The sequence below is a fragment of the Bos indicus x Bos taurus genome, chromosome 9, assembly GCF_003369695.1.
Source record: "Bos indicus x Bos taurus breed Angus x Brahman F1 hybrid chromosome 9, Bos_hybrid_MaternalHap_v2.0, whole genome shotgun sequence".
NCBI lineage: Eukaryota > Metazoa > Chordata > Mammalia > Artiodactyla > Bovidae > Bos > Bos indicus x Bos taurus.
In genome coordinates, this window is record NC_040084.1 from 62,443,793 (window position 1) to 62,467,846 (window position 24,054).

The 24,054-nt window shown below is 38.7% G+C and overlaps 1 protein-coding gene across 5 annotated transcripts in view; it reads left to right on the forward strand.

Moving 5' to 3' along the window:
* The window catches only part of RARS2 (arginyl-tRNA synthetase 2, mitochondrial), a 73,324-nt gene that overhangs the window by 39,993 nt on the left and 9,277 nt on the right, over nucleotides 1-24,054 (forward strand). For all 5 annotated transcript variants that reach the window (XM_027551430.1, XM_027551434.1, XM_027551433.1 and 2 more), the window contains 6 exons: nucleotides 2,027-2,082; nucleotides 4,944-5,027; nucleotides 7,671-7,747; nucleotides 17,104-17,262; nucleotides 18,309-18,415; nucleotides 19,582-19,677. In XM_027551430.1, the coding sequence (XP_027407231.1) occupies nucleotides 2,027-2,082; nucleotides 4,944-5,027; nucleotides 7,671-7,747; nucleotides 17,104-17,262; nucleotides 18,309-18,415; nucleotides 19,582-19,677 (579 nt within the window). The remainder of the gene's footprint in view (nucleotides 1-2,026; nucleotides 2,083-4,943; nucleotides 5,028-7,670; nucleotides 7,748-17,103; nucleotides 17,263-18,308; nucleotides 18,416-19,581; nucleotides 19,678-24,054) is intronic.

A 24,054-nucleotide genomic window follows, 5' to 3' on the forward strand; every position in this document is an offset into this window, starting at 1 on the left:
ATAGCCTTGACTAGACAGACCTTTGTTGGCAAAGTAATGTCTCTGCTTTTTAATATGCTGTGTAGGTTGGTCATAACTTTCCTTCCACGGAGTAAGCGTCTTTTAATTTCATGGCTGCAGTCACCATCTGCAGTGATTTTGGAGACCCCAAAAATAAAGTCAGCCACTGTTTCCACTGTTTCCCCATCTATTTCCCATGAAGTGATGGGACCAGATGCCATGATCTTCGTTTTCTGAATGTCGAGCTTTAATCCAACTTTTTCACTCTTCCTCTTTCACTTTCAACAAGAGGCTTTTTAGTTCCTCTTCACATTCTGCCATAAGGGTGGTGTCATCTGCATATCTGAGGTTATTGATATTTCTCCCAGCAATCTTGATTCCAGTTTGTGCTTCTTCCAGCCCAGCGTTTCTCATGATGTACTCTGCATATAAGTTAAATAAGCAGGGTGACAATATACAGCCTTGACGTACTCCTTTTCCTATTTGGAACCAGTCTGTTGTTCCTTGTCCAGTTCTAACTGTTGCTTCCTGACCTGCAAATAGGTTTCTCAAGAGGCAGGTCAGGTGGTCTGGTATTCCCATCTCTTTCAGAATTTTCCACAGTTTATTGTGATCCACACGGTCAAAGGTTTTGGCATAGTCAATAAAGCAGAAAGAGATGTTTTTCTGGAACTCTCTTGCTTTTTCCATGACCCAGCGGATGTTGGCAAATTGATCTCTGGTTCCTCTGCCTTTTCTAAAACCAGCTTGAACATCTGGGAAGTTCATGGTTCACATATTGCTGAAACCTGGCTTGGAGAATTTTGAGCATTACTTTACTAGCATTCAGTTCAGTTCAGTTCAGTCGCTCAGTCGCGTCTGACTCTTTGCAACCACATGAATCACAGCACGCCAGGCCTCCCTGTCCATCACCAACTCCCGGACTTCACTCAAACTCATGTCCATCAAGTCGGTGATGCCATCCAGCCATCTCATCCTCTGTCGTCCCCTTCTCCTCCTGCCCCCAATCTCTCCCAGCATCAGGGTTTTTTCCAGTGAGTCAGCTCTTTGCATGAGGTGGCCAAAGTATTGGAGTTTCAGCTTTAGCATCAGTCCTTCCAATGAACACCCAGGACTGATCTCCTTTCAGTCCAAGGGACTCTCAAGAGTCTTCTCCAACTAGCATTAGGTATTGTTAAATCTTAATTGCAACTTCTCAGCCACCAAGAGCAACAAATGTGTTGCTTGAGAATTTGGAATGGAAAATTCTATTTCTGGTTATCCTGGGAAGCCTTCCACATAAATATTTTTATATTTTTGTTTTAATTTCTGATACAATAAATATTGATAGATATTACTCATATAAATAAAATTCTTTTGGGGTCCACAATAGTTTTTAGACCCTAAAGAATTGAGAACTAGTGCACTAAACTTAATTTCTAATAATGTACCTTGTTTGTGTCAAAACAATCTCTCTGAATTTCTTCATCTTTTTACCAAGCCCCTACTGTATCTGCTTGCTGAGTGTGCCACTTCTGTGTATGTTATGTGACTACCTCTTGAGTCACAGGATCAATTCCCTAAGGGTGGTTCTTTCTGAGATCTAATTTATCTTTGCTCTAAATGTCTAATTTTTTAAAATTATTTATTTTTGGTTGCACTGGGTCTTCATTGGTGCGCATGGGCTTTATCTAGTTTTGGCGAGCAGGGGCTACTCTTCGTTGCAGTGCACGGGCTCTCATTGCAGTGGACCACAGGCTCTAGGCTCATGGGCTTCCGTAGTTGTAGTACATAAGCTTAGTTGCTCCTTGGCATGTGAAATCTTCCCTGCCTAGGGATCGAACTTGTGTCTCCTTCACTGGCAGGCAGATCCTTATCCGCTGTACCAGCAGGGAAGTACTCTAAATGTCTAATTTTTAACTGTCTTTGTCCAAAATTACCAAAGGCTTTAGTCCACAATTATATTAACTATAGAGCTATGACCTAATTCATTTTAGAATTCTTGTTTGTAGAACAGAAAAAAATAACTTTTACAATTATCTTGCAGTTCACCTAATGTTGCCAAAAAATTTCACGTTGGACATTTGCGTTCTACCATCATAGGTAAGTACTGTTAGTTTCACAGAAAATACTGAACATGACTTTTGAAGCAGTATTGGTTTAATGCTTAAGTAGTAAAAGGACAAAGAAACAAAAGAAGTTTATATGAGCTTAATGCTAATTAAATATGATCCCAAAATGAAAAAAAATTGGTTTAAAAATGACAAGAAGAAATTTGTTTCAAAACCAAAAGATTGACTTAGAAACCAGGTATGTATATTTTGATTTTAACTTGTTAAAAGTATGTATGCATATTAAGAAGAACTGAAAGATGCATAAATGAAAACCGTTATATGGGATTGATAGTTATCCTCCCAATTCTTTTTGTCCATATATTTTGTTTTAAAAAATAAACTCAGTCTGAGTTTTCAAGACTGAAAATTTAAACAGGACTATCCTAACAAAGATTACTGTAATACTTCTTGGTTGTAATGTTTGAGTGTACAGTAGACTTATGATTTCTATTAAAACATGATTTATATAGTAGCCCATCTTAAAACTGCAGTTAGAATTGTGTAATATTAGAATTGGAAGGGACTTTAGAGTTTATCTCATATAATCTGTCTTCCAGTATAGAAATCTGTCTTTTGCATACTTATAAGAAAGTGATTTAATCCATACTGGAATACTTTAAAGATTTGGAGAATGTCCATATTTCTGGAATAGGTTATGTTGCACTACAGTCGACTCTTGTTACAAAGTTCTCAAGCAGCATTATAAGAGAGGAAATGACAGGACTTGATGAAAAAGAATATAAGAAATATACTGTATAAGAAAAACTACATTAGCCAAAAGCATAGGAATAATTGATGGGTAAAGCATGATAAACTTTTTCGACAGTTGCTAAGGGAAATGCTTGAACCAGGAAGAGATAATATTTATTGAAACTTACCATGTTAAGTGTTTTCATGTATTATCTGCACTAGTTTCACAGTAGCCCTAATTATCAAGTCCTGTTGGTTATAGATGAGGAAACTCAGACACCAAAAGTAACTTTCCCCAAATCACAAAGCTAGTAAAGTATAGCAGCAAGGATTTGAAATTAGGTAACCTAATTCCTACTGGAGAAGGAAATGGCAACCCACTCCGGTGTTCTTGCCTGAAGAATCCCCAGGTTGCGGGGGCGGGGGTGAGCAGAGCCTGCTGTCTATGAGGTCGCATAGAGTTGGACACGACTGAAGTGACTTAGCAGCAGCAGCCTAATTCCAAAAGCCTAGGTTCAAGCATTGAGTTGGATTTATAAGATAATAGGTGCTTCCCTGGTAGCTTAGCTGGTAAAGAATCTGCCTGCTATGAGACCCCAGTTTGATTCCTGGGTCAGCAAGATCCCCTGGAGAAGCGATAGGCTATCCACCCCAGTGTTCGTGGGCTTCCCTGGTGGATCAGATGGTAAAGAATCTGTCCACAATGCAGGAAACCTGGGTTCGATCCCTGGGTTGGGAAGATCCCCTGGAGGAGGGCATGGCACCTTACTCCACTACTCTTGCTTGGAGAATCCCCAAGCAATAGACAGGAGTCTGATGGGCTACAGTCCATGATGTTGCAAAGAGTTGGACTTGATTAAATGACTAAGCACACACATAAAATAATAAGGTACTACAAAAAAATAGGGATACAGTCTGAGTACCATCTGCAAAAGGTGAATTCTGTTGCTGGGACTATAGAGTTTGGGGAAGTCTAGAAGTAGGGAAACTGGAGAAGTAGCTACTGTAATTTGTCAGCTATGCCTATTGGTGAGGGGTTATTTGCAGAAAACTGGATATCGTCTTGGAGAAGGAAATGGCAACCCACTCCAGTGTTCTTGCCTGGAGAATCCCAGGGACAGGGGAGCCTGGTGGGCTGCCGTCTATGGGGTCGCACAGAGTCGGACACGACTGAAGTGACTTAGCAGCAGCAGCAGCAGATCTCCTCTAGTAAAAGCAGGAGGGAATTTACAATGGGATATTGAATAGCTTGCAGAGTTGTTGGGAGTGTTAAAGACGCTTTGGATTAAGCTGATATAGATGATGCCCAAAACTACCACAGAACTTCATCATCAAGGGAGCTTCTGCCTTTTCTTCGATTACTGCTGCTGCCAGAGTCAGGAACCTGCCATCATTCCTGGTTTATTGTACCTTCGAGAATTCAGAGAAGCAAAAGAGGTCACCCATACCCTATCTTTCACTCCCCTTGGAAGTTGTATGACAGGACACTAGGACCTCTTGTAGTGATGCCACTAAAAGTCAAAACCTCCACCACTGTGCTTCTCAGAAAAAATAAAGGTAACTTGCTTTTCACCTTCTAGATCATAAGCAAAGTGTATCTGATTGCCCATGACTTCTGGAACCCTAACTGCAAGAGGTTCTGGGGTCTGTTACTTTTAGCTTTAGTATATGCAGAATGGAATAGATGTCAAATGTCAAACCTGCATCAGCAGTACAGAAAGGTGAAGGCCTTGGATTCCTGTGTGCTGTTATTTAGGGAGCAGCATGAGAGGTTGGACTTCATAACTGAAAGAAGGTGGAGTGAGCTATTTAAAAAAAAAAAAAAAACTATATGGCTAAGTAGGGAACAACCAAATTATATATTCTCTGTTAATTACTGAGATTCTGTTATTTTCTGTCCTTGGAATTGACTTGGAATCACAGTTACTCTGTGTATTCATAACCTCCATTAATGTTGATGAAAATTGTGAGATTTAGAATAACTATATCCTCCAAAATAATTTTTACTCCCTTTCCATAATATAGATGAAAACACAATACTAAATGTTTTTGTTTTTAAAAAAAGTAAATTTTGTCAACAGAATTTTCTGTTATGCTTTGATATTAGGTGGTTCTTATGCCAAAACAGAATGAGAAACTATGTATTTTATTGATTACTAGGAAATTTTATAGCAAATCTCAAAGAAGCTTTAGGACATCAAGTAACAAGAATAAATTATCTTGGCGATTGGGGCATGCAGTTTGGTAAGTAAGTTTGAGGTTTTATTTTTCACATCATTGTTAAGATTAATTTGTTTTAATATCACGTTACTTGATCATCTGGACAAAATATGGGCAAACTCCCATTGGATGAAGTAGTGCCTCCTACCTGTTTTTTTCCTGATGGCTCTTTTCCATAAATCTTGTATTTTACTTATTAGAATAATTCTCACCATACAAGTAAGTTTGGGGGGGAGGAAACGTCATACATACAGAACAAGTCCTGAAAAATACAGGCTTTTGTGGTTTTATTAAAGTAGCTTACATTCATTAGTTAAATGTAGATGTAAGTATTAGAGGAAAAGTAAGACTAGGTATACACCCTTCTCAACAGCCTCCCCGGGCCAACCTACAGGAAATGGGATTTGTCATAGCCTGAGCCAGTGGCCTAGAGGAAAAACAACCTGGGATATTTTGGCTTCCCCTTAAATTGTACAAGTCATGGAGTGGGCGATTGGTCAAAATGAAAAGAGAAAGAAAAGCATGAGACCTAAAGAGTTGAATGCCACAGATTATCTCTAATGTCTTGAGTTTACTCAGAACCATTCCCAGCTCATATACTGCAGTAGTCAAGGTGTGGAATGATAAGATAAATGAAGTTGATGTGGTAGGGAAGGACTAGTAGCATGTAAAATGCAAAGTTTTTTATTAAAATCTCAGGCAGCTACCATGTGCATTTTAAGATCCAGCCCTTGTGTCATCTCAGAAAAGCATTCTCTGACACCCCGACACACCCTTGCCCACCTTCTCACATCACCAAGTTCCTAGTATCCAGTTCTACCCAAATGGGCTTCTCTTCTTACTGTATACTTTTGCATGCTACTCTCCCCTGCTAGGTGAAATGTTCCATGAAAGCATGGGCTACGTCTTAGTTATTTTTGTATCCATCGTGCTTAGCACATAATAGGCACTCAGAATGATGAAAGAATCTGTCTTGGGAAGTCTTTCACAGTCTATTCCAAAAGAAAGGCTAGGTAACATTTTCAGTACTAAATACCATGTTCCATATCTACTGAAATGAAATCAGAGTTTCTGAAAGATAAATTTATCATGATCTTCTCTTACAAGCGTTATCCTCTCAGTTAATAAAAATCTTTTTTAGACACTAAAAAGAATAGAACTTGACCCTAACAGTGTCCTTCCTATTCATTGCGGAGGAACAGAAAATACACCTCGCATTTAAAAACCCACCTGCAGCTCACAGTGGGCACTCAGAGTTTTGGGCTCTAAGCTCAACAGTCAGATTTAATAGATGGCACCCACTTTATATGAGTTTGACTGATTCAGGCACTTCACAGCCATTAGCAAATATGTGATTATGATATTCATTAAATTTTAACTGCAAGGTTTTATTGTAGTGGTTTTTCTCTAAAGGACTACTATGGTTAATGGTCTGTCGACATTTCCATCAAACCATCATTGTTAAAGAGTTTTAATTTTGGCTGTTCACCTATCCCATATTAAAAGTGACCAACAGTTCTTAAGTACAGAAATAATTTTTGAAAATGTATTAGGTTTAATGTCAAATGGAATTGGCCTTTATTTTTCCTGTCTCCATTTCTTTAGAATGCTTTGGGTGTCTTTTCACACCCAACTTCCCAGGACCCTGAATCATGATCACATTTGCTTTTGCTTAAAAGTGAATAGTGCTGGTACTTATTTTAATCATCCTTCTAGTTCCTGTCTAAGCTCCAGAGATTACCTACCCTGTGTTTAGTAACATTCCACTTTCTGCTGAGTCTGTATAGAAAAATGTACATCAGCAAGGCCCAGCAGCAATAGCTTCTTTAGATCTGAAGGTACATAACTGACATAGAAACAGATTACTCTTGGCCCAGGCTACATATATCCTTCAAATCCAAAATTGTGGTCACCTTTTAGCAAAATATCTTAGAATAGAAATATTCAATATATCTTAGAATATAAATATTCACAGTCTACTGAGAATTTTCATTGTCATCTTCAAACCTCAACTATTATTTTTTTAAAAGTTCAAGTTAACACCATCTCTGAATTTTGAACTTACAAAAGACTAAAAAAAAACCAAAAACTTAAACAAAACAATGGCAAGTGAAAGACAAATATATAGCCAGATAAAAGCATTTTGTCACCTTGAATGAGAAGAGTAATCAGAGTTTTACTTTCAGTTGAGAACTAATAATTGTAACACTAATCTGATTCCTATCTTTATTTTCACATCTACAAATTTTAAAAGATATTTGAAATCACTTCCCATGATTGTCTTTTCACAAATTTTGAGTGTCTAGTGTGTCAAGTGCCTGGTAGCACGATGTCCTTCCACAGAGTAGTTGCTCAATAAATGCTTGTTTTACTGATGTCTTGTAGGGAGGTAGGTGTTGGGCACTGTTAGCACAAAGATAAATTAGTCCCAGACTCTGCCTTTGAGCTCACAGTCTTTTGGTTTCTGTGGAATTAATTTCAGTGAGCCCTTCTATATATATTTAATTTGTGATTCAATATATTGAATTTGACTTGTGTCAGTTTATGGGTAGCAGGACATGATAGTGTGTGTTTTGCAATATTCTTAGGATGCATACCTGTTCCCTGCCATGACTGTTCTCTTCTGTTCCATTTTTAAATTTTCTCATTTATGGATTATTGTGGTAGGTCTTCTGGGAACTGGCTTCCAGCTGTTTGGCTATGAAGAAAAACTGCAGTCCAGTCCTTTACAGCATCTCTTTGAAGTAAGTTGGCGAAAAAAAATTAGAAAATGCTTCATCTTTTTTCAGAGTACAGTGCAGCTTGGTAACACATTTTTACTCCCAGGGGCTTTAAAAAAAAAACAAACAACAAAACTGTTCTTAAAACAAGGACCCAAAATTATTGAAAATATTGCTTATATTTTACTAAGGACTTACTTTAATTTTCTTATCCAAATATTTCTTTTATTACTATTTTAGTTGATTTGGGACAGTATTTGTTCAGGTATAGAATCTTGGCATAAACACACAGAATATCAGATTCAGCAAAGAATTATTTTGGGCTTTTATTTGTTGTTATGTACTGCAGCTTCCTTTGCTGTAATAACTATAATTCATTTAGACTTGAGGAAACATGAGTATATACGTTTTTGCTCTTGTTCTGTTGTAGAGGAAGGCATATATGTGTCTCTCCAAATTTGTGTGTCCTTTTTCATTTGTCTTTCAGCTCCTTTTCCTGGCTTTTGCCCAATGTGCACGTCTTTCCATTCTACCTCATTTAGTCCCTTCACTCTGCTTTTCTGTCCTCAGTTCTTCCTGGAGCTTATCAATAAAGCTCTTCCTGTCCAGAAATGTGTTTCGTTTTCATTGTCCCAGTTGTTATCTCTGGGCCTGACAAGGAGCACAGATACTACCAGCCACTTTGGCGACATATGGGCGATCAGACTAAGGTTGTGTGTGAGGAAGAGCACTTGCCAAGCGACGCTTTACCTCTCTAGCCAGAGCCACAGAGAGCGCTTAGTTTTCATTTTTGTTATATTATTTTGTAGTTAAATATAACAAAACACATCTGATTCTTAAATATCATTAACATTTGTGATTTCCTCCTGAGTTTGTACCCTCACTTGCATTTTAAATGCCTATGTTTTGATTTATGAAAGTGAAAGTGTTAGTCACTCAGTCGTGTGTGACTCTTTGCAAACCCATGGACTGCTCTGTCCATGGAATTCTCCAGGCGAGAATACTGAAGTGGGTTGCGATTCCCTTCTCCAGAAGATCTTCCTGACCTAGAGACTGAACCCAAGTCTCCTGCATGGCAGGAAGATTTTTTACCATCTGAGCCATTTGATTTATACTGTTAACCAAAAGATTTTTCCCCCCTCTTTCCCACTGAGAGTTTTATGGATAGTCGAGAGTTTAAAAATTAGTAAATCTTTATGGTTGTCAATAAAGTATGCTGCCTTAGTGCCTGGCATTTTACTGTATTATTTTCTAAAACTGTGAATAATCATGAGTATTTTTATCATGAGTTTAGTGAACCTTTCATCAGATCCAGGCCCCAGAGACAAACCCACAGTGCGGGAAATGCAAGAAACCACTTGGGGACCTTGTGTTGTTCAGAGAACATTCTTTAAGAATTTAGAGTACAGTTTGACAGAGTTACTCCTGGCATTTTCTCCCACCCAATCTCAGAAGTTTTTAATTTAATCCTGACAATAGTAAATATTTGTGGCCCATAATCTTTTAAATATTGTAGTAAAATTTGTTCTTAAACTCTCTGGCAACCTAAAGATACATTTTATTCTATGCAATTTAATACAGTTTCCTGCCTCTTGAGACTCATAAGAAGAGGGGTATCAGACATCTACATTAGAGATTGTTGATTGACAGACGCACATAAGGAACAGGCGAAGGGGGTACTTTTATGAATAACAAAAAACTCAAGGCACAGTAATATTGCTTTCATTAAGTGTTCTTTTGCCTAATAGCTTCATGGTGGTGATGTTTTAGTTGCTAAGTCATGTCTGACTCTTTTGTGACCCTATGGACTGTAACCTGCCAAACTACTCTGCCCATGGGGTTTTCTAGGCAAGATTACTGGAGTGTGTTGTCATTTCCTTCTCCAGGGGATCTTTCCAACCCAAGGATCAAACCTGTGTCTCCTGCTTGGCAGGTGATTCTTTACCACTGAACTATGTGGGAAGCCCTGATAGCTTCATAGAGGAGCAGTATTTATAGACAAAATAGAGCTAGTCAAATACACCCACCTTGCTGTTTGTAATAGAAAACAGCAATCCATTAGAGCACTTATCTGCTTTCTTCCTCCTTCCTTTGCTGAATGGAGAAAAATGCAGAGCCTACTATGGAAGACTCTAGGTTATTTTATCTTTGTGCTATTTTTGCAGACCCAGTTTCATTTAAAATTACAATTGTCACTGTAGGTTACTTCCAGCAACAGCTTTTGATATAAATGAGAAAGTTTGTCCCTTTTTGAGTGGTAAGCAAATGTTAATGATTTTGTCCTGTTTCTAAACAAAAAACCTGAACCTTGGTCAAATCCTTTTTTTTTCCTTCTCAAGTTACAGATGGAGCTCTTTTAGAGGAAGGATCTGTCTTCTTGGTCTTTTATCTGCAGCCTCAGACACAGTGCCTTACAGTAAATGCTTCAATGAATTTGCCTCTTCTGTTTAAGTTATGGCATAAAGAAACCTTTTGTAAAGCTCCAAGGAAGGGCTAACTCTCATAGGATACACTATTTAGCATTTGTCCAAAATCTAACTTATTATGCAGTTTACTGGTGAAGAACCCAAGTGCCAAGCCCAAGAATCCACCACAGGCAACTTTGCTCCAGAGGGCTCTGTGTGCTGTACTGTCTTACCCCACCACTGGCCCTGCAGAGTGCCTTTCTGAGCCAGTCATTTCCACTGGCTGTCATTATTTACAAAGCATTCTCCTTTCTTTCAAAATTAAATTGCTGTACCCCAGGCACAATTAGTAGTTTAGCTGTCACAGTTTGTCTTCTGGCGTATTTGTTTTAAATTCGGCTTTGGCCATCCAGGAGCAGATTTCATGGCCTGGGTGCCTCTAATTTGCACCATGATCAGTATCCCCCCAGTTTCAGTTTCTTAGCCAGGTTAGAAATTATATCATAGTTTTAGCATTTGTTTTCTGTGATGAAAATATTTAATGCAGTCATTTCTCTGCTACATTTCCATGCTTGTGCTTTGCTCTATTTAAAATGGTTGTTCTCTGCACCTGTAGTCATTCTTTAACCAGGACATCTGGCCATGCTGTGCATTGACCTAGGACTATTTTTCAGCCAACATTGGAAACCTTTCCTTTCCTTGTTCTACTAATTTTTCACGAAACAGAGAAGTGGCTTTTAATAGTTCCTCCCCTCCCCCAAATTGGCTGATGGGTTAAATAATATATTTGCTGTTTAAAATTCACACTATTGATTCAAAGAAAACAGTAGTAGTAAGTTTTGGAATACTTTTCAAAAAGCCTTCCTACTAACGTAGAAGAAATAGTTCTTACGATGTTAATAATGTTAAATCTAAATCATAGGTATATGGGGGTCATCATTTACTCAGTTTTAATGATTTTTAAAAGTAATTTCTCAGAGTTCCTCCTAGATTTAAGCTACTTGAATGGACCTTAATAAAAGCTAACTCTGTACCTTTAAGAACATAGAACCCAGTCACTTTTTTCTGTTTTCGGTTTTTTGGTTTGGTGGCTTTTTTGCTTGTTTGTTTTTTGCTGCAGAAGATTTTAGAGCTTCACTCATTGATGTTGCATATTAATTGTATTTTGAGAACTATAGAGATTCTCTGAAATATGAGCAGCCTCTCATAAGAGGTAAATATGCCAATACAATATTCATTAGCCTTGTACCCTATCACTGGCTGTTTTTTTTTCCCCTTTGGTCATGCCACACAATTTGTGGGATCTTAGTTCCCTGATCAGGGAACAAAGCTGGGCACCAGCAAGGAAAGCACCGTGTACTAACCACTGGACCACCTAGCACTGGCATTTGTAAAGATTCAGAATGATCCCTATAGTAGTTCATTATTTTTACCCTGCCCCTTTTCTAAAAGGATTTGAGGTAATCACAGTGATGGGCATTTAACAAAAAAGACATAGAAAGTTGGAGATAATGTATTACTAGGTAATGTGTATGTAAGAGATTTTGCCCTGAGTTTCCCAGTATCAGTAGCAAAATAATAAAAACAAGATAAGGCAGGACCAAAGCACCAATTTAAAAAGTGATAATGTTTACTTGCTCCCATTTTTTAAAATCAAAAGACCATATATTTTTCTGACTTCAGAATCTCAAAACAATTTCTCAAAGTAAATCAAGACTAAATCAATTCTAGACATATATAGAATTATATATGCAGTTAATAGTTCATACTGTTTAAAGAATTGAATTCAAATGTAATCTGTTGGTTTAATCCACATTACTTTTTTCAGGGAAAATGATTGTTGTGATTGAGGTGGATTTTACTTGTTATAACAGCTACAAGAAATAGCTTTTAAATTATAAACCTGAGTCTGAACCCAGCAATCACTTTTGAGAGTGGTGGGAGCCAACTCAAGTCAGGTTTGGGGTTTTCCACCTCCCAGGTCACACAGAGGCTCTTGTGTGCATCCCAAGGGAGCTATCGAGACCTCTTCTTGGCTTCAGTGCACACTACTCGTGACTGACATGCCCAGGATCCAAGCCTACATGATGCCCTGGAGGCACCCAGCTCTGCTTGCGTGACAGACTTCACCTGGGAGGTCTTGCTGAGTCTCAGTCCCAGAGGCCCGGAGACCAGCCTCCATGTGTGGGGACACTGTGAACCACTGCCCTGTGAGGGCCTGCCGCCACCTGAGGGGCTGCCCAGCCCACACTGTCCCCAGGAGTTTTCCCCTCAGGCCCTTCTCAGTCTAGGCAATTCTCTCCTCTCTCTTGGCAACTTCCCTGCTTCACCATTGCTCGTGATGTCTTCCCCAAAGCCACATGCTTTGTCCCTCACCCTTACTCCCCTCGGACAGCGCCACAGGTCCCGTTGTTCTCTGGGTGTTCTTGGAACAAGAATGGAAATATCGAGCAAGGCCAGACTGCATGTTAAGGGCTCTGTCATCGTCTCACCCCACTGAAATGTGGGAAGAACGGGTTTTTCAGCAGAGAACAGTATTTATTAGGCATGTGCATGGTGACCCACAACAAGTTGGCAACTGCCACCCTTTGACAGAGGTGTAAGATACCATGAATGTAATTATATGTACACAGAGAATAAAAATCAGAAATTCCAGACATTAAAAGAAGATAAAGGGATGATAAAATGCTGTTTATATGCTGCTAATGATGTTCTAATGAGGAGAAGTTTGGTCATTAATTCATTAGTTACATCAAATGATTTCTTTTTTTACCTAGGAAGTTTTTACTTTTTTAACTGATATATTAAATTATAATAACATGAATTTGAATTTCTTTGATATTTCATTTAATATTAGGAATTGGTCCCAACCAGAGAAATTTCTAATCAATACATGAAACGTTAAATGAGATTGTTTGAATTATAGTCAGGAATTTGTTACATGTTATTTTCTAAAATATGAGATCAAAATTAAATGCATTTTAAGATAGAGGACAAACGAATATTGAGATAAAAGAATCTTTAGTGTCAAAGTTATGCTAACCATCCTTAGCAGTTACTTTCAGTTTTAAAAACAAAAATAACCAGGAGTGGGGTTAGAACCCTGCGTCAAGGAATTCAGGTGTGCCTATGAGGCTCATGTATTCAAGAATCAAATTTAAGGACTGAGTGGGGAGTGAGAGGGCATTGTCTGCTACTTTAAGTTTTCACACTTATTTCTTTCATTTGGGCAGATCATCCCAAGAGCTGATTATAATTAATCAATTAAATTAGAAATAAAATGTCATGCTTTTTGGCAATGCCAACATTTAGAAATAGAAGGAACGATTAATACTCCTTTCAGGAAGTCTCAGACATTTATTTTATTCTCTTAACTAGTAATACAGCTGGCTTTTGCATTCTAGTAACCTAAAAGAAAAATTGCATCTCCATCCTCAAAAACACTTTTCTTCAACCATCCTCAAAAACACTTTAATTCAGCCACACTGTTACATATCAAATGCAAATTTAAAAATTTCCTTTTTATTCCCTTTGAGTCTGGATCTAACCTCAGAAGGGGGCTGTCTTCAGAATACATACTTTCTGAGGGTAGTGGATTCAAAGTAACTGTAAATGGAAAAGTGTAATTTCAGAAATGCATTGTATAAATTTTACTTCAAAGGAAAAAGTTTTCTTTTCTAGTATGCTAATGAATGTTAATAGTTTTATATAGTATGCTTACAGGCAGATTGTTAAATGCTAATTAAGGCTCTTCTATTGTTCTGTTTAATAATGTCAGTTGCTTCTCAGTAATGTTTGGTTTTTCCCTACAAATTGATGAAATGCCAAGCTTGTCTTCATGAATTAGGAATGGCTTTTTGTTTTAATTATTTCTGTTTTAAATCTTAAGGAAGGGAGAAACAGATTCTGGTGATGTTTTTCCTAAAATATTCTTATCAGTATTTTGAGTGTATATTAGATTTTTTAATGTTTGACTGTTTGAGTTTAGGATCCTAGATTTTTTTTTTTAATCTAATACCTTTCCTCTTTTGAAAATAAGGATTTTTTAAAATATATTTACTTCTAAACTGAATGTGCATGTACACACACACACCACACACACGTGTATGTGAGAGGGAGATGGAGCAAAGAGGCGCGGAGCAAAGAGGCGCGAGAGAGACAGGGAGAGGGTGGAGATATTAATTTTGAATAACAAGCCATTTATGGATATATGTATGCCTTTACTTCTGCAGGCTGGACTGTTAAGCAGTTGTCATTGGATAGGTCATTCAAAAGTCGGGAAGTCTGCAGGTTACTGTTTTGCAGTGACTCTCTTTTTTCCTCAGTTCAATTCAGTCACTCAGTCGTGTCTGACTCTTTGCGACCCCATGAATCGCAGCACGCCAGTCTGAGTGAACTCCCGGAGTTCACTGAGGCTCACATCCATTGAGTCAGTGATGCCATCCAGCCATCTCATCCTCTGTCATCCCCTTCTCCTCCTGCCTCTGATCCCTTCCATTATCAGAGTCTTTTCCAATGAGTCAACTCTTCGCATGAGGTGGCCAAAGTACTGGAGTTTCAGCTTCAGCATCATCCCTTCCAAAGAAATCCCAGGGCTGATCTGGGATGGACTGATCATTAGAATGGACTGGTTGGATCTCCTTGCAGTCCAAGGGACTCTCAAGAGTCTTCTCCAACACCACAGTTCAAAAGCATCAATTCTTTGGCGCTCAGCTTTCTTCACAGTCCAACTCTCACATCTGTACATGACCACAGGAAAAACCGTAGCCTTGACTAGACGGACCTTTGTTGGCAAAGTAATGTCTCTGCTTTTCAATATGCTATCTAGGTTGGTCATAACTTTTCATACCAAAAATCTTCTTTCTCTGTGTTCTGACTTATTCATAGGACCATGTAGAAATTAATTCTTTATGATAAGTATCAGGTCTCCCAAAACCACCCTCAAGTTAAAGGTTCATTGAAAGGATTCACAACACTCAGCATATGGTTGAACTCACAGCTAAGATCTGTTATAGCAAAAAGATGCCAAACAAAATCAGCAAAGGGAAAAGGCACATGGGGGCAAGTCCAGAGGAAATCAGGCCCAAGCCTCCAAGTCCTTTGCTAATAGAGTCACCCAGGATGTATTTAATTCCTGCTACAACAAATTGTGACAGCCTGTGTGAAATGTTGTCTACCAGGGAAGCTCACTGGAGGCTGATTATGTAGCCGCCCTCTGTGTAGCTAGGTACTAAAATTCCAAACTCCTGGAAGAAAAGCGGGTGTTGAGCATAAACTATATTGTTTGCACAAGCAGTTTAGAGGCACTGTGACCCACTCTTACTGGTTAGATTGGTAGGAGCATTGTCAAAATTCAAGTTCCCCAGATGGCAGCCAAGAGCTAAATTTGCAGACAACACATTTTAAGGATAGCAGTTTCTAGACCTGCTGTGTTATTAACTCTTTTCAGAGTTGGATACAACTTAGCAACTAAACAACAGCAACCTTTATTTGAAAGCACTTATTTGTTCACTTTTGCAATTCCAGTAATTAACATGAGCCATCTATGAAAGCTGAGGCCTTTTTAGCTTGAGATAAGTGTTTAATACCCTGTTCCTTTTGTTAGTAGTATCTAGTGGGTATAAGCCACATTGTTGTTGTTTAGTCTCTAAGTCATGTCTGTCTCTCTGCGACCCCATGGACTGTAACCCTCCAGGTTCCTCTGTCCATGGGATTTCCCAAACAAGAATACTGGAGCAGGTTACCATTCTCTTCTCCAGGAAATCTTCGTGACCCAGGAATCAAACCTGCATCTCCTGCATTGGCAGATGGATTCTTTACCATTGAGCCACCTGGGAACTCATAAGCCACATTATGGTTGTCCTAAAGTAGTCTCCAGCAATAAAATCACTTTTTTTTTTACCTAAGTGCTGCTACCATGATATTTTAAGAGTATGCAAGGGTTTAGAGGTCTCATATTTTTGGGTAGTTTATTTGCCAATTTTTTTTTTATCATACTACTTTAATAGCTTGCTGGAAAAAATATGAGGATAATAAATTTATTGTTCATGTTTCACCCTGGAAGTGAGTTACAACTTGTAAGTAAAATCTTTATAGTCCATAATGCATCACTTCAATATTACTTGAGCTATATTGTTGATATTTTTATATCACTTATCAGCCTTGTATTTTAGAGACTGGAAAATGATTCTGTGAACACAAAATCCTAGCACTGGAAGAGCCCTTAATAAGCCATCCGCCTGCACTCCCATCACTGGGTGGGGCAGAGCTAAGCCAGCCAGGACAGATCATGCAAAAGCACACTGAAGTGAGTGCTTCCCACGGTTCTTGAGAGCCCAAGTTGGAGTATAATTAAGCTAACTATCCCAAAGGTCTTCCTATATCACCTGTTTTTTTTTTTTTTTCCTGGTCTTTGCAGATTTAGAGAAGAGTTTAAAATGTTTTTCATTACTGCTAAATAACTGCTAAATCATCCTTTGGCCTTTTCTTTCCCAGATTGAACTAGTCTACTGTCTTCAGCCTTTTCTCAGAGAAGTCGCAGCAATAATAATTTCACATTTTTTTTTTTTTTAAGAAGAAATGCTAGCTTAGTTTAAACCAGGCATTCTTGACCTAACAGTATATGAACTTGGATGAGAAGAAAAAAATTACGCATTATTTTCATTAACCTCAATCAGAAATTTAATGTTTTCCTCTGTTACTATATCACAAATATTTTTAAATATTTGAACATTTATATTTCAATGTGATTATTTCCTGTATTGTATAATCCTCTGTATATGCATTTTGAGAACAGGTTGGTAGGGCTCACTAAGGGTCCATAGCAAAAGAAAAAGAAAAGGTTACACTCGTGAGAAGGGCACTTGTGTAACCTTTAAATGAAAATTCTCAGGATTGTTTTGTTTTCCTCTTTTCTGTTTTGAAGATAACAGTGACTGGTAGTGTACTTCATTTAATATACTATTATGCCTTTAGGTTTATGTACAAGTTAATAAAGAAGCAGCAGACGATAAAAACGTAGCAAAATCAGCACATGAGTTCTTCCAGCGACTGGAACTAGGCGACATGCAAGCACTTGCCCTATGGCAGAAATTTCGGGACTTGAGCATAGATGAGTACATGCGGATTTACCAGGTACCCACCCACTCTCCTGCTATCCTGTCATGTAATACAGCTCTTCACTGGTACTCCTGGCTAGAAAGGTTGCTTCTGAAGCTCAGATTTGTTGTTAGTCACTGAGTTGATAGTTGGGACTCACATATTCTTCTTTGGGCTGAAAGTTAGAGCTATGAAATAAATTTTAAAAATGAACTTCACAGGCTGAATATGAAGTGATATCCTAATACTTGGTTTCAGTCTGGCATTTCTTTTCTTTCTTCTATCATCCCTTCACTTTTTCTTAACCATTGTTTCTTCTCTTGCTTCCTTAGGCATATGTGATGGCTATAAATTTGTTCATCTAATAACATGTTGGGAATGGGAGAAATACAACAGTTAGTAAAAGGCATATAAGTTCTTTTCTCATGGACTTTACATTCTCACATGGACACAGCAAGTTAAACAAATTCAAGGCAGTACAGATTAAACAAGAACTTTGAGAGTGTGTTCAGTGGTGATGCGTGCATGGAGAAAAGTGAAACAGAGGAGGGAGGATCAGATGGGCTGCCTGAGCAGGGTTTCATCAAAGAACCCACATGGCTGGAGTAAGGAAGCGAGATGAAGAACAGTAGGAACAGGGTCCAGGGGGTTGTAGAGTAGGGCAGGAGATAGGACATTTTCCAGGACTGTGCAGTGGAAATGGCTAGCTTCCTGCTGCAGCAGAAACGTCCCATATCTGTGCTGCCCAGTATGGCGGCCTCCTGCCGCACGTGGCCATTGAGCGCTTTCAAGGGCTCACACTTCAGTGTGAGTAGTGTGACTGAGAAACTATTCACTTTTCTTACATGTGCATTTGAATAACCACAGGTGCCTAGCAACTCCCCTCCCGGACAGCACAGTACCACTGTGAGGGCTTGACTGATAAGGGGGAGCCACTAGAAGGCTGGAGTGCCAGAGTGACTTGATTTAATTCTTATTTTCCCCATCTGTATGACAGACTGTAGAGCATTTTATTTTGTCTTAGGGTAAGATAATAGGACTTGTAAGTAACTCTTTTTCCTTTTGTTTCTGAACCGTCTTAGCGTCTAGGAGTACACTTTGATGAATATTCAGGAGAATCGTTTTACCGTGAAAAATCTCAAGAAGTCTTAAAGTTGCTGGACAGTAAAGGACTCCTACAGAAAACACTGTATGATCAGGTTCCTGTTCTTTAGAAAGTTCTTTGTAGTTCTTTGAAGTTAGTATTGATGTATTCTCTCAGCAAAGACAGCCGAGTCTCGTGTGCAGCTTTCCTGGCATTTGTTATCATGCTTTTTGCCATTCAGACTAGTTTTCCACATGCTGTTTTGTGCTGCCAAAGCAAAATCCTGGTAAGCTTGGGAGAAAGACTATTATCTTGTCTTTACATATGAGGAAACAAGCACAGAAAGTGTAAAGTGATCTGTCTAAGCTCACACAAGCTGATAATGGTATAACTGGAATAGGGAAATAGAACTCTTCATACTCAACCCTGCCTCTTTAAAAAGATCCCGTCCTGTTCAAAAGGATTAAAAACAGCTTCTAAAAATAGCTATAATACAACACAAAGCTTTTGAAAGAGTAAAATGAGGAAATCAAGAAGCAGGAGCAGAAAATAATAGGAAGTCAGGAATGATATTAGTACATCATGTGACACACACTGGGATTCTGCTTCTTTGCCTTCGGTAGATTTCCAATTTAGCTTTGAGCTCATCAGCCAGAGAAATGGTACCTTCATAGGAGCCCAGGCATGTGTAACAGAAGCAAACCAGTTGCTTAGATATACCATTTTTCATAGCTCCAAAGAGCAGCTTCTCTCATCATCCTTTTAAGAAAGACAAGAGGATGTGGTTCATATCATCCTCAATAGTGTCTTTAAGGAAAATTTTTAGATCGCCATGTACAGATTTTAATTTTTGATTGGGCAGGAAAGACAGTAACACAATTTGCTTATTTTATTACTCATAGTTTACTCTTGCATGTTAAAAACTAACCCAATATTGAGTGTTACAATAACTTGGATTTGAAGAACATGTTTCATAGGTAAACTGTAGTTGAAATCTCGTTTTCGACTCGGTGTGTTAAAGACTTTAGTTACCTCATCCAAAGCTACAGAATTTAAAAAGATAAGTAAATATTAAACCAAATACCTACTGTTAATAGTCATTCAAGTGCAGATTGCCTCCTGTTTTTCTTCATTGTTGGTTATACTGCTTATTGCTACCTAAGGAATAAAAATAGCTTCCAGTTTGCCAAAGATAAGGTTATAGATACTGTATTGTTAAAGGTCTTAATTCATTATGTTGTTTCAGAATTCCCTTTTTTTGCGTTTTCTAGAAAAGGCACTGCTGTAGTAGATCTTTCAGGGAATGGTGACCCCTCCTCAGTTTGTACTGTAATGCGAAGTGACGGGACGTCTCTGTATGCAACCAGGTTTGTGTCTTATATGAAGCTCATCAGTAGAACGTGTGATTTCATGTTCTTTGTTCTAGGATTAATGCTAAGACAAATTTTTTCATTCTCAAAACTGTTATCAAATTCTACTTTCTTAAAATCTCTTCTCATCACTCAAGATATTTTTATTGAGTTTATATTTATTGCTATTTATAGTTCCTGGAAAGGTTTAATGTCATCAGAAAAGTTAGTCGAAAACTGTTTATCATTAAACATCATAAGACTTCCAGAGATGAATACACTGTTCTACAGACTATAAAATTGAAATACCTTGTTGCCAACTATAAATATTTTATATTTGCACATTGCCAGAGTATGTATGCTGTAAGGAGCTCATGTTGGCTCAGTGGTATCCTCACTCTGTAAAGATCATCTAACAGGTACATGAGTGCCAGTCCTCATTCTGATTCATGGTAAAATAGGCCATGGGGGAAGCAGGCCATGTCGCTTATATTCTGTCATCTGTCTCCATGACCAAACCCTATGGAAAGGAGCAGTCTTTATTTACCAGGCTTCCCTGGTGGCTCAGAGGGTAAAGAATCTGCCTGCAATGCTGGAGACCTGGGTTCAGTCCCTGGGTCGGGAAGATCCCTTGGAGGAGGGCATGGCAACCCACTCCAGTATTCTATCCTGGAGAATCCCCATAGACAGAAGAGCCTGGCAGGCTACCGTCCATGGGGTCGCAAAGAGTCGGATAGATGTGACTGAGTAACTAAGTACAGCACAGGTTTATCAAGCACCCTTATTTCTGAGACAAAGCTAATAGCAAGGAGAAGACAGGACAGTAAAAAAAAACCACACAAGCAAAAGACAGCCAGAATCGAGCGCTGCTGGCAGAAGGTTCTAGTGTCTCCCATCCTAGAGTCTTAGATGACAAACCACTTCTATAGTATATAGTTGTTGTTAACTACCATCATTTTTTCCCCATACAACTGTAAACAACCATCCAATACCTTACTGTCCCTTAGAAAATTCTTACTTTCTGCTACTTTTTGGCATTTCCTTTTATCAATTCCATATAATTGGACTTAGGCACCTATATATCTAAGAGGTACATTTCTTTTTCTAGATACAAAGATATATAGTAGAATTTTTTTTTTTATGCTAGCCAATTATTGCTGGACAGATTAAATAAACCTTTGAGTAGTTGTTATAAGAAATGTGTCTACTCATAAGCAATAGGGAATTAAATCTGTTATCTTGTAATAACCTATCAGTTCAGTTAAGTTGCTCAGTCATGTCCAACTCTATGAGACCCCATGGACTGCAGCATGCCAGGCCTCCCTTCCATCACCAACTCCCGGAGTTTACTCAAACTCATGTCCATTGAGTCAGTGATGCCATCCAACCATCTCATCCTCTGTCATCCCCTTCTCCTCCTACCCTCAATCTTTCCCAGCATCAGGATCCTATCAAATGAGTCAGCTCTTTGCATCAGATAGACAGAGTATTGGAGTTTCAGCTTCAACATCAGTCCTTCCAATGACTATTCAGGACTGATTTCCTTTAGGATGGACTGGTTGAACTCCTTGCTGTCCAAGGGACTCTCAAGAGTCTTCTCCAACACCACAGTTCAAAAGCATCATTTCTTCAGCACTAGCTTTCTTTACAGTCCAACTCTCACATCCATTCATGACTACTGGAAAAACCATAGCCTTGACTAGACCAACCTTTGTTGGCAAAGTAATGTCTCTGCTTTTTAATGTGCTGTCCAGGTTGATCATAACTTTTCTTCCAGTGAGTAAGTGTCTTTTAATTTCATGGCTGCAGTCACCATCTGCAGTGATTTTGGAGCCCCCCAAAATAAAGTCTGCCACTGTTTCCACTGTTTCCCCATCTATTTCCCATGAAGTGATGGGACCAGATGCCATGATCTTCGTTTTCTGAATGTTGAGTTTTAAGCCAACTTTTTCACTCTCCTCTTTCAGTTTCATCAAGAGGCTTTTAGTTCTTCTTCACTTTCTGCCATAAGGGTGGAGTCATCTGCATATCTGAGGTTATTGATATTTCTCCCAGCAATCTTGATCCAGCTTGTGCTTCATCCAGCCCAGCATTTCTTATGATGTACTCTGCATATAAGTTAAATAAGCAGGGTGACAATACACAGCCTTGACGTACTCCTTTCCCAATTTGGAACCAACCTGTTGCTCATTTCCAGTTCTAACTGTTGCTTCCTGACCTGCATACCAATTTCTCAAGAGTTAGGTCAGGTGGTCTGGTATTCACATTTCTTTCAGAATTTTCCACAGTTATGTGATCCACACAATCAAAGGCTTTGGCATAGTCAATAAAGCAGAAGTAGATGTTTTTCTGGAACTCTCTTGCTTTTTCGATGACCCAGCAGATGTTGGCAATTTGGTCTCTGGTTCCTCTGCCTTTTCTAAAACCAGCTTGTACATCTGGAAATTCACAGTTCATGTATTGTTGAAGCCTGGCTTGGAGAATTTTAAGCATTACTTTACTAGCATGTGAGATGAGTGAAATTGTGTGGTAGTTTGAGCATTCTTTGGCATTGCCTTTCTTTGGGATTGGAATGAAAACTGACCTTTCCCAGTCTGTGGCCACTGCTGAGTTTTCCAAATTTGCTGGCATATTGAGTGTAGCACTCTCACAGCATCACCTTTTAGGATTTGGAATAGCTCAACTGGAATTCCATCACCTCCACTAGCTTTGTTCATTGTGATGCTTCCTAAGGCCCACTTTACTTCACATTCCAGGATGTCTGACTCTAGGTGAGTGATCACACCATTGTGATTATCTGGGTCATGAAGATCTTTTTTGTACAGTTCTTCTGTGTATTCTTGCCACCTCTTCTTAATATCTTCTGCTTCTGGTAGGTCCATACCATTTCTGTCCTGTATTGAGCCTATCCTTGCATGAAATGTTCCCCAGAGATCTCTAGTCTTTCCCATTCTTCGTTTTCCTCTATTTCTTTGCATTGATCACTGAGGAAGGCTTATCTCTCCTTGGTATTCTTTGGAATTCTTCATTCAAATGGGTATATCTTTCCTTTTCGCTTCTCTTCTTTTCACAGCTATTTGTAAGGCCTCCTCAGACAGCCATTTTGCTTTTTTGCATTTCTTTTTCTTAGGGATGGTCTTGCTCCCTGTCTCCTGTACAGTGTCATGAACATCTGTCCATAGTTCATCAGGCACTCTATCAGCTTCAGTCCCTTAATTCTATTTCTCACTTCCACTGTATAATTGTAAAGGATTTGATTTAGGTCATACCTGGATGACCTAGTGGTTTTCCCTACTTTCTTCAATTTAAGTCTGAATTTGGCAATAAGGAGTTCATGATCTGAGCTACAGTCAGCTCCTGGTCTTGTTTTGTTGACTGTATAGAGTTTCTCCATCTTTGGCTGCAAAGAGTATAATCAATCTGATTTCGGTGTTGACCATCTGGTGATGTCCATGTGTAGAGTCTTCTCTTGTGTTGTTGGAAGAGGGTATTTGCTATGACCAGTGCATTCTCTCGGCAAAACTCTGTTAGCCTTTGCCCTGCTTCATTCCGTATTCCAAGGCCAAATTTGCCAGATGTTTCTTGACTTCCTACTTTTGCATCCAGTCCCCTATAATGAAAAGGATATCTTTTTTTGGGTGTTACTTCTAAACAGTCTTGTAGGTCTTCATAGAACCATTCAACTTCAGCTTCTTCAGCATTTCTGGTCAGGGCAGAGACTTGGATTACTGTGATATTGAATGGTTTGCCATGGAAATGAACAGAGATCATTCTGTCATTTTTGATATTGCATCCAAGTACTGCATTTCGGGCTCTTTTGTTGACTGTGATGGCTACTCCATTTCTTCTAAGGGATTCCTGCCCACCGTAGTAGATATAATGGTCATCTGAGTTAAATTCATCCATTCCAGTCCGTTTTAGTTCACTGATTCCTAAAATGTCGACATTCACTCTTGCCATCTCCTGTTTCACCACTTCCAGTTTGCCTTGATTTATGGACCTAACATTCCAGGTTCCTATACAATATTGCTCTTTATAGCATCAGACCTTACTTCCATCACCAGTCACATCCACGACTGGGTGTTGTTTTTGCTTTGGCTCCGTCTCTTCATTCTTTCTGGAGTTGTTTCTCCACTCATCTGGACTATATTCGTCACGAATATGAATTCCTATGCTGTACATCTGAAACTAATACAATATTGCAAGTCCACTATCAAATAAAAAAGAAAGAAATGTGTCCACTCAGAATGGAGACTCTGTAACTATTCTTATCTGATATCTTTTGCAGAGCTATCATTAGGTCCAGATTTTTCTGTGTATTTACCTTAATACCTGTACTTTCCACTTTTTCTTTGGGAGAATAACTATCTTTTTGCCAGATGTAGAAATGTTTGA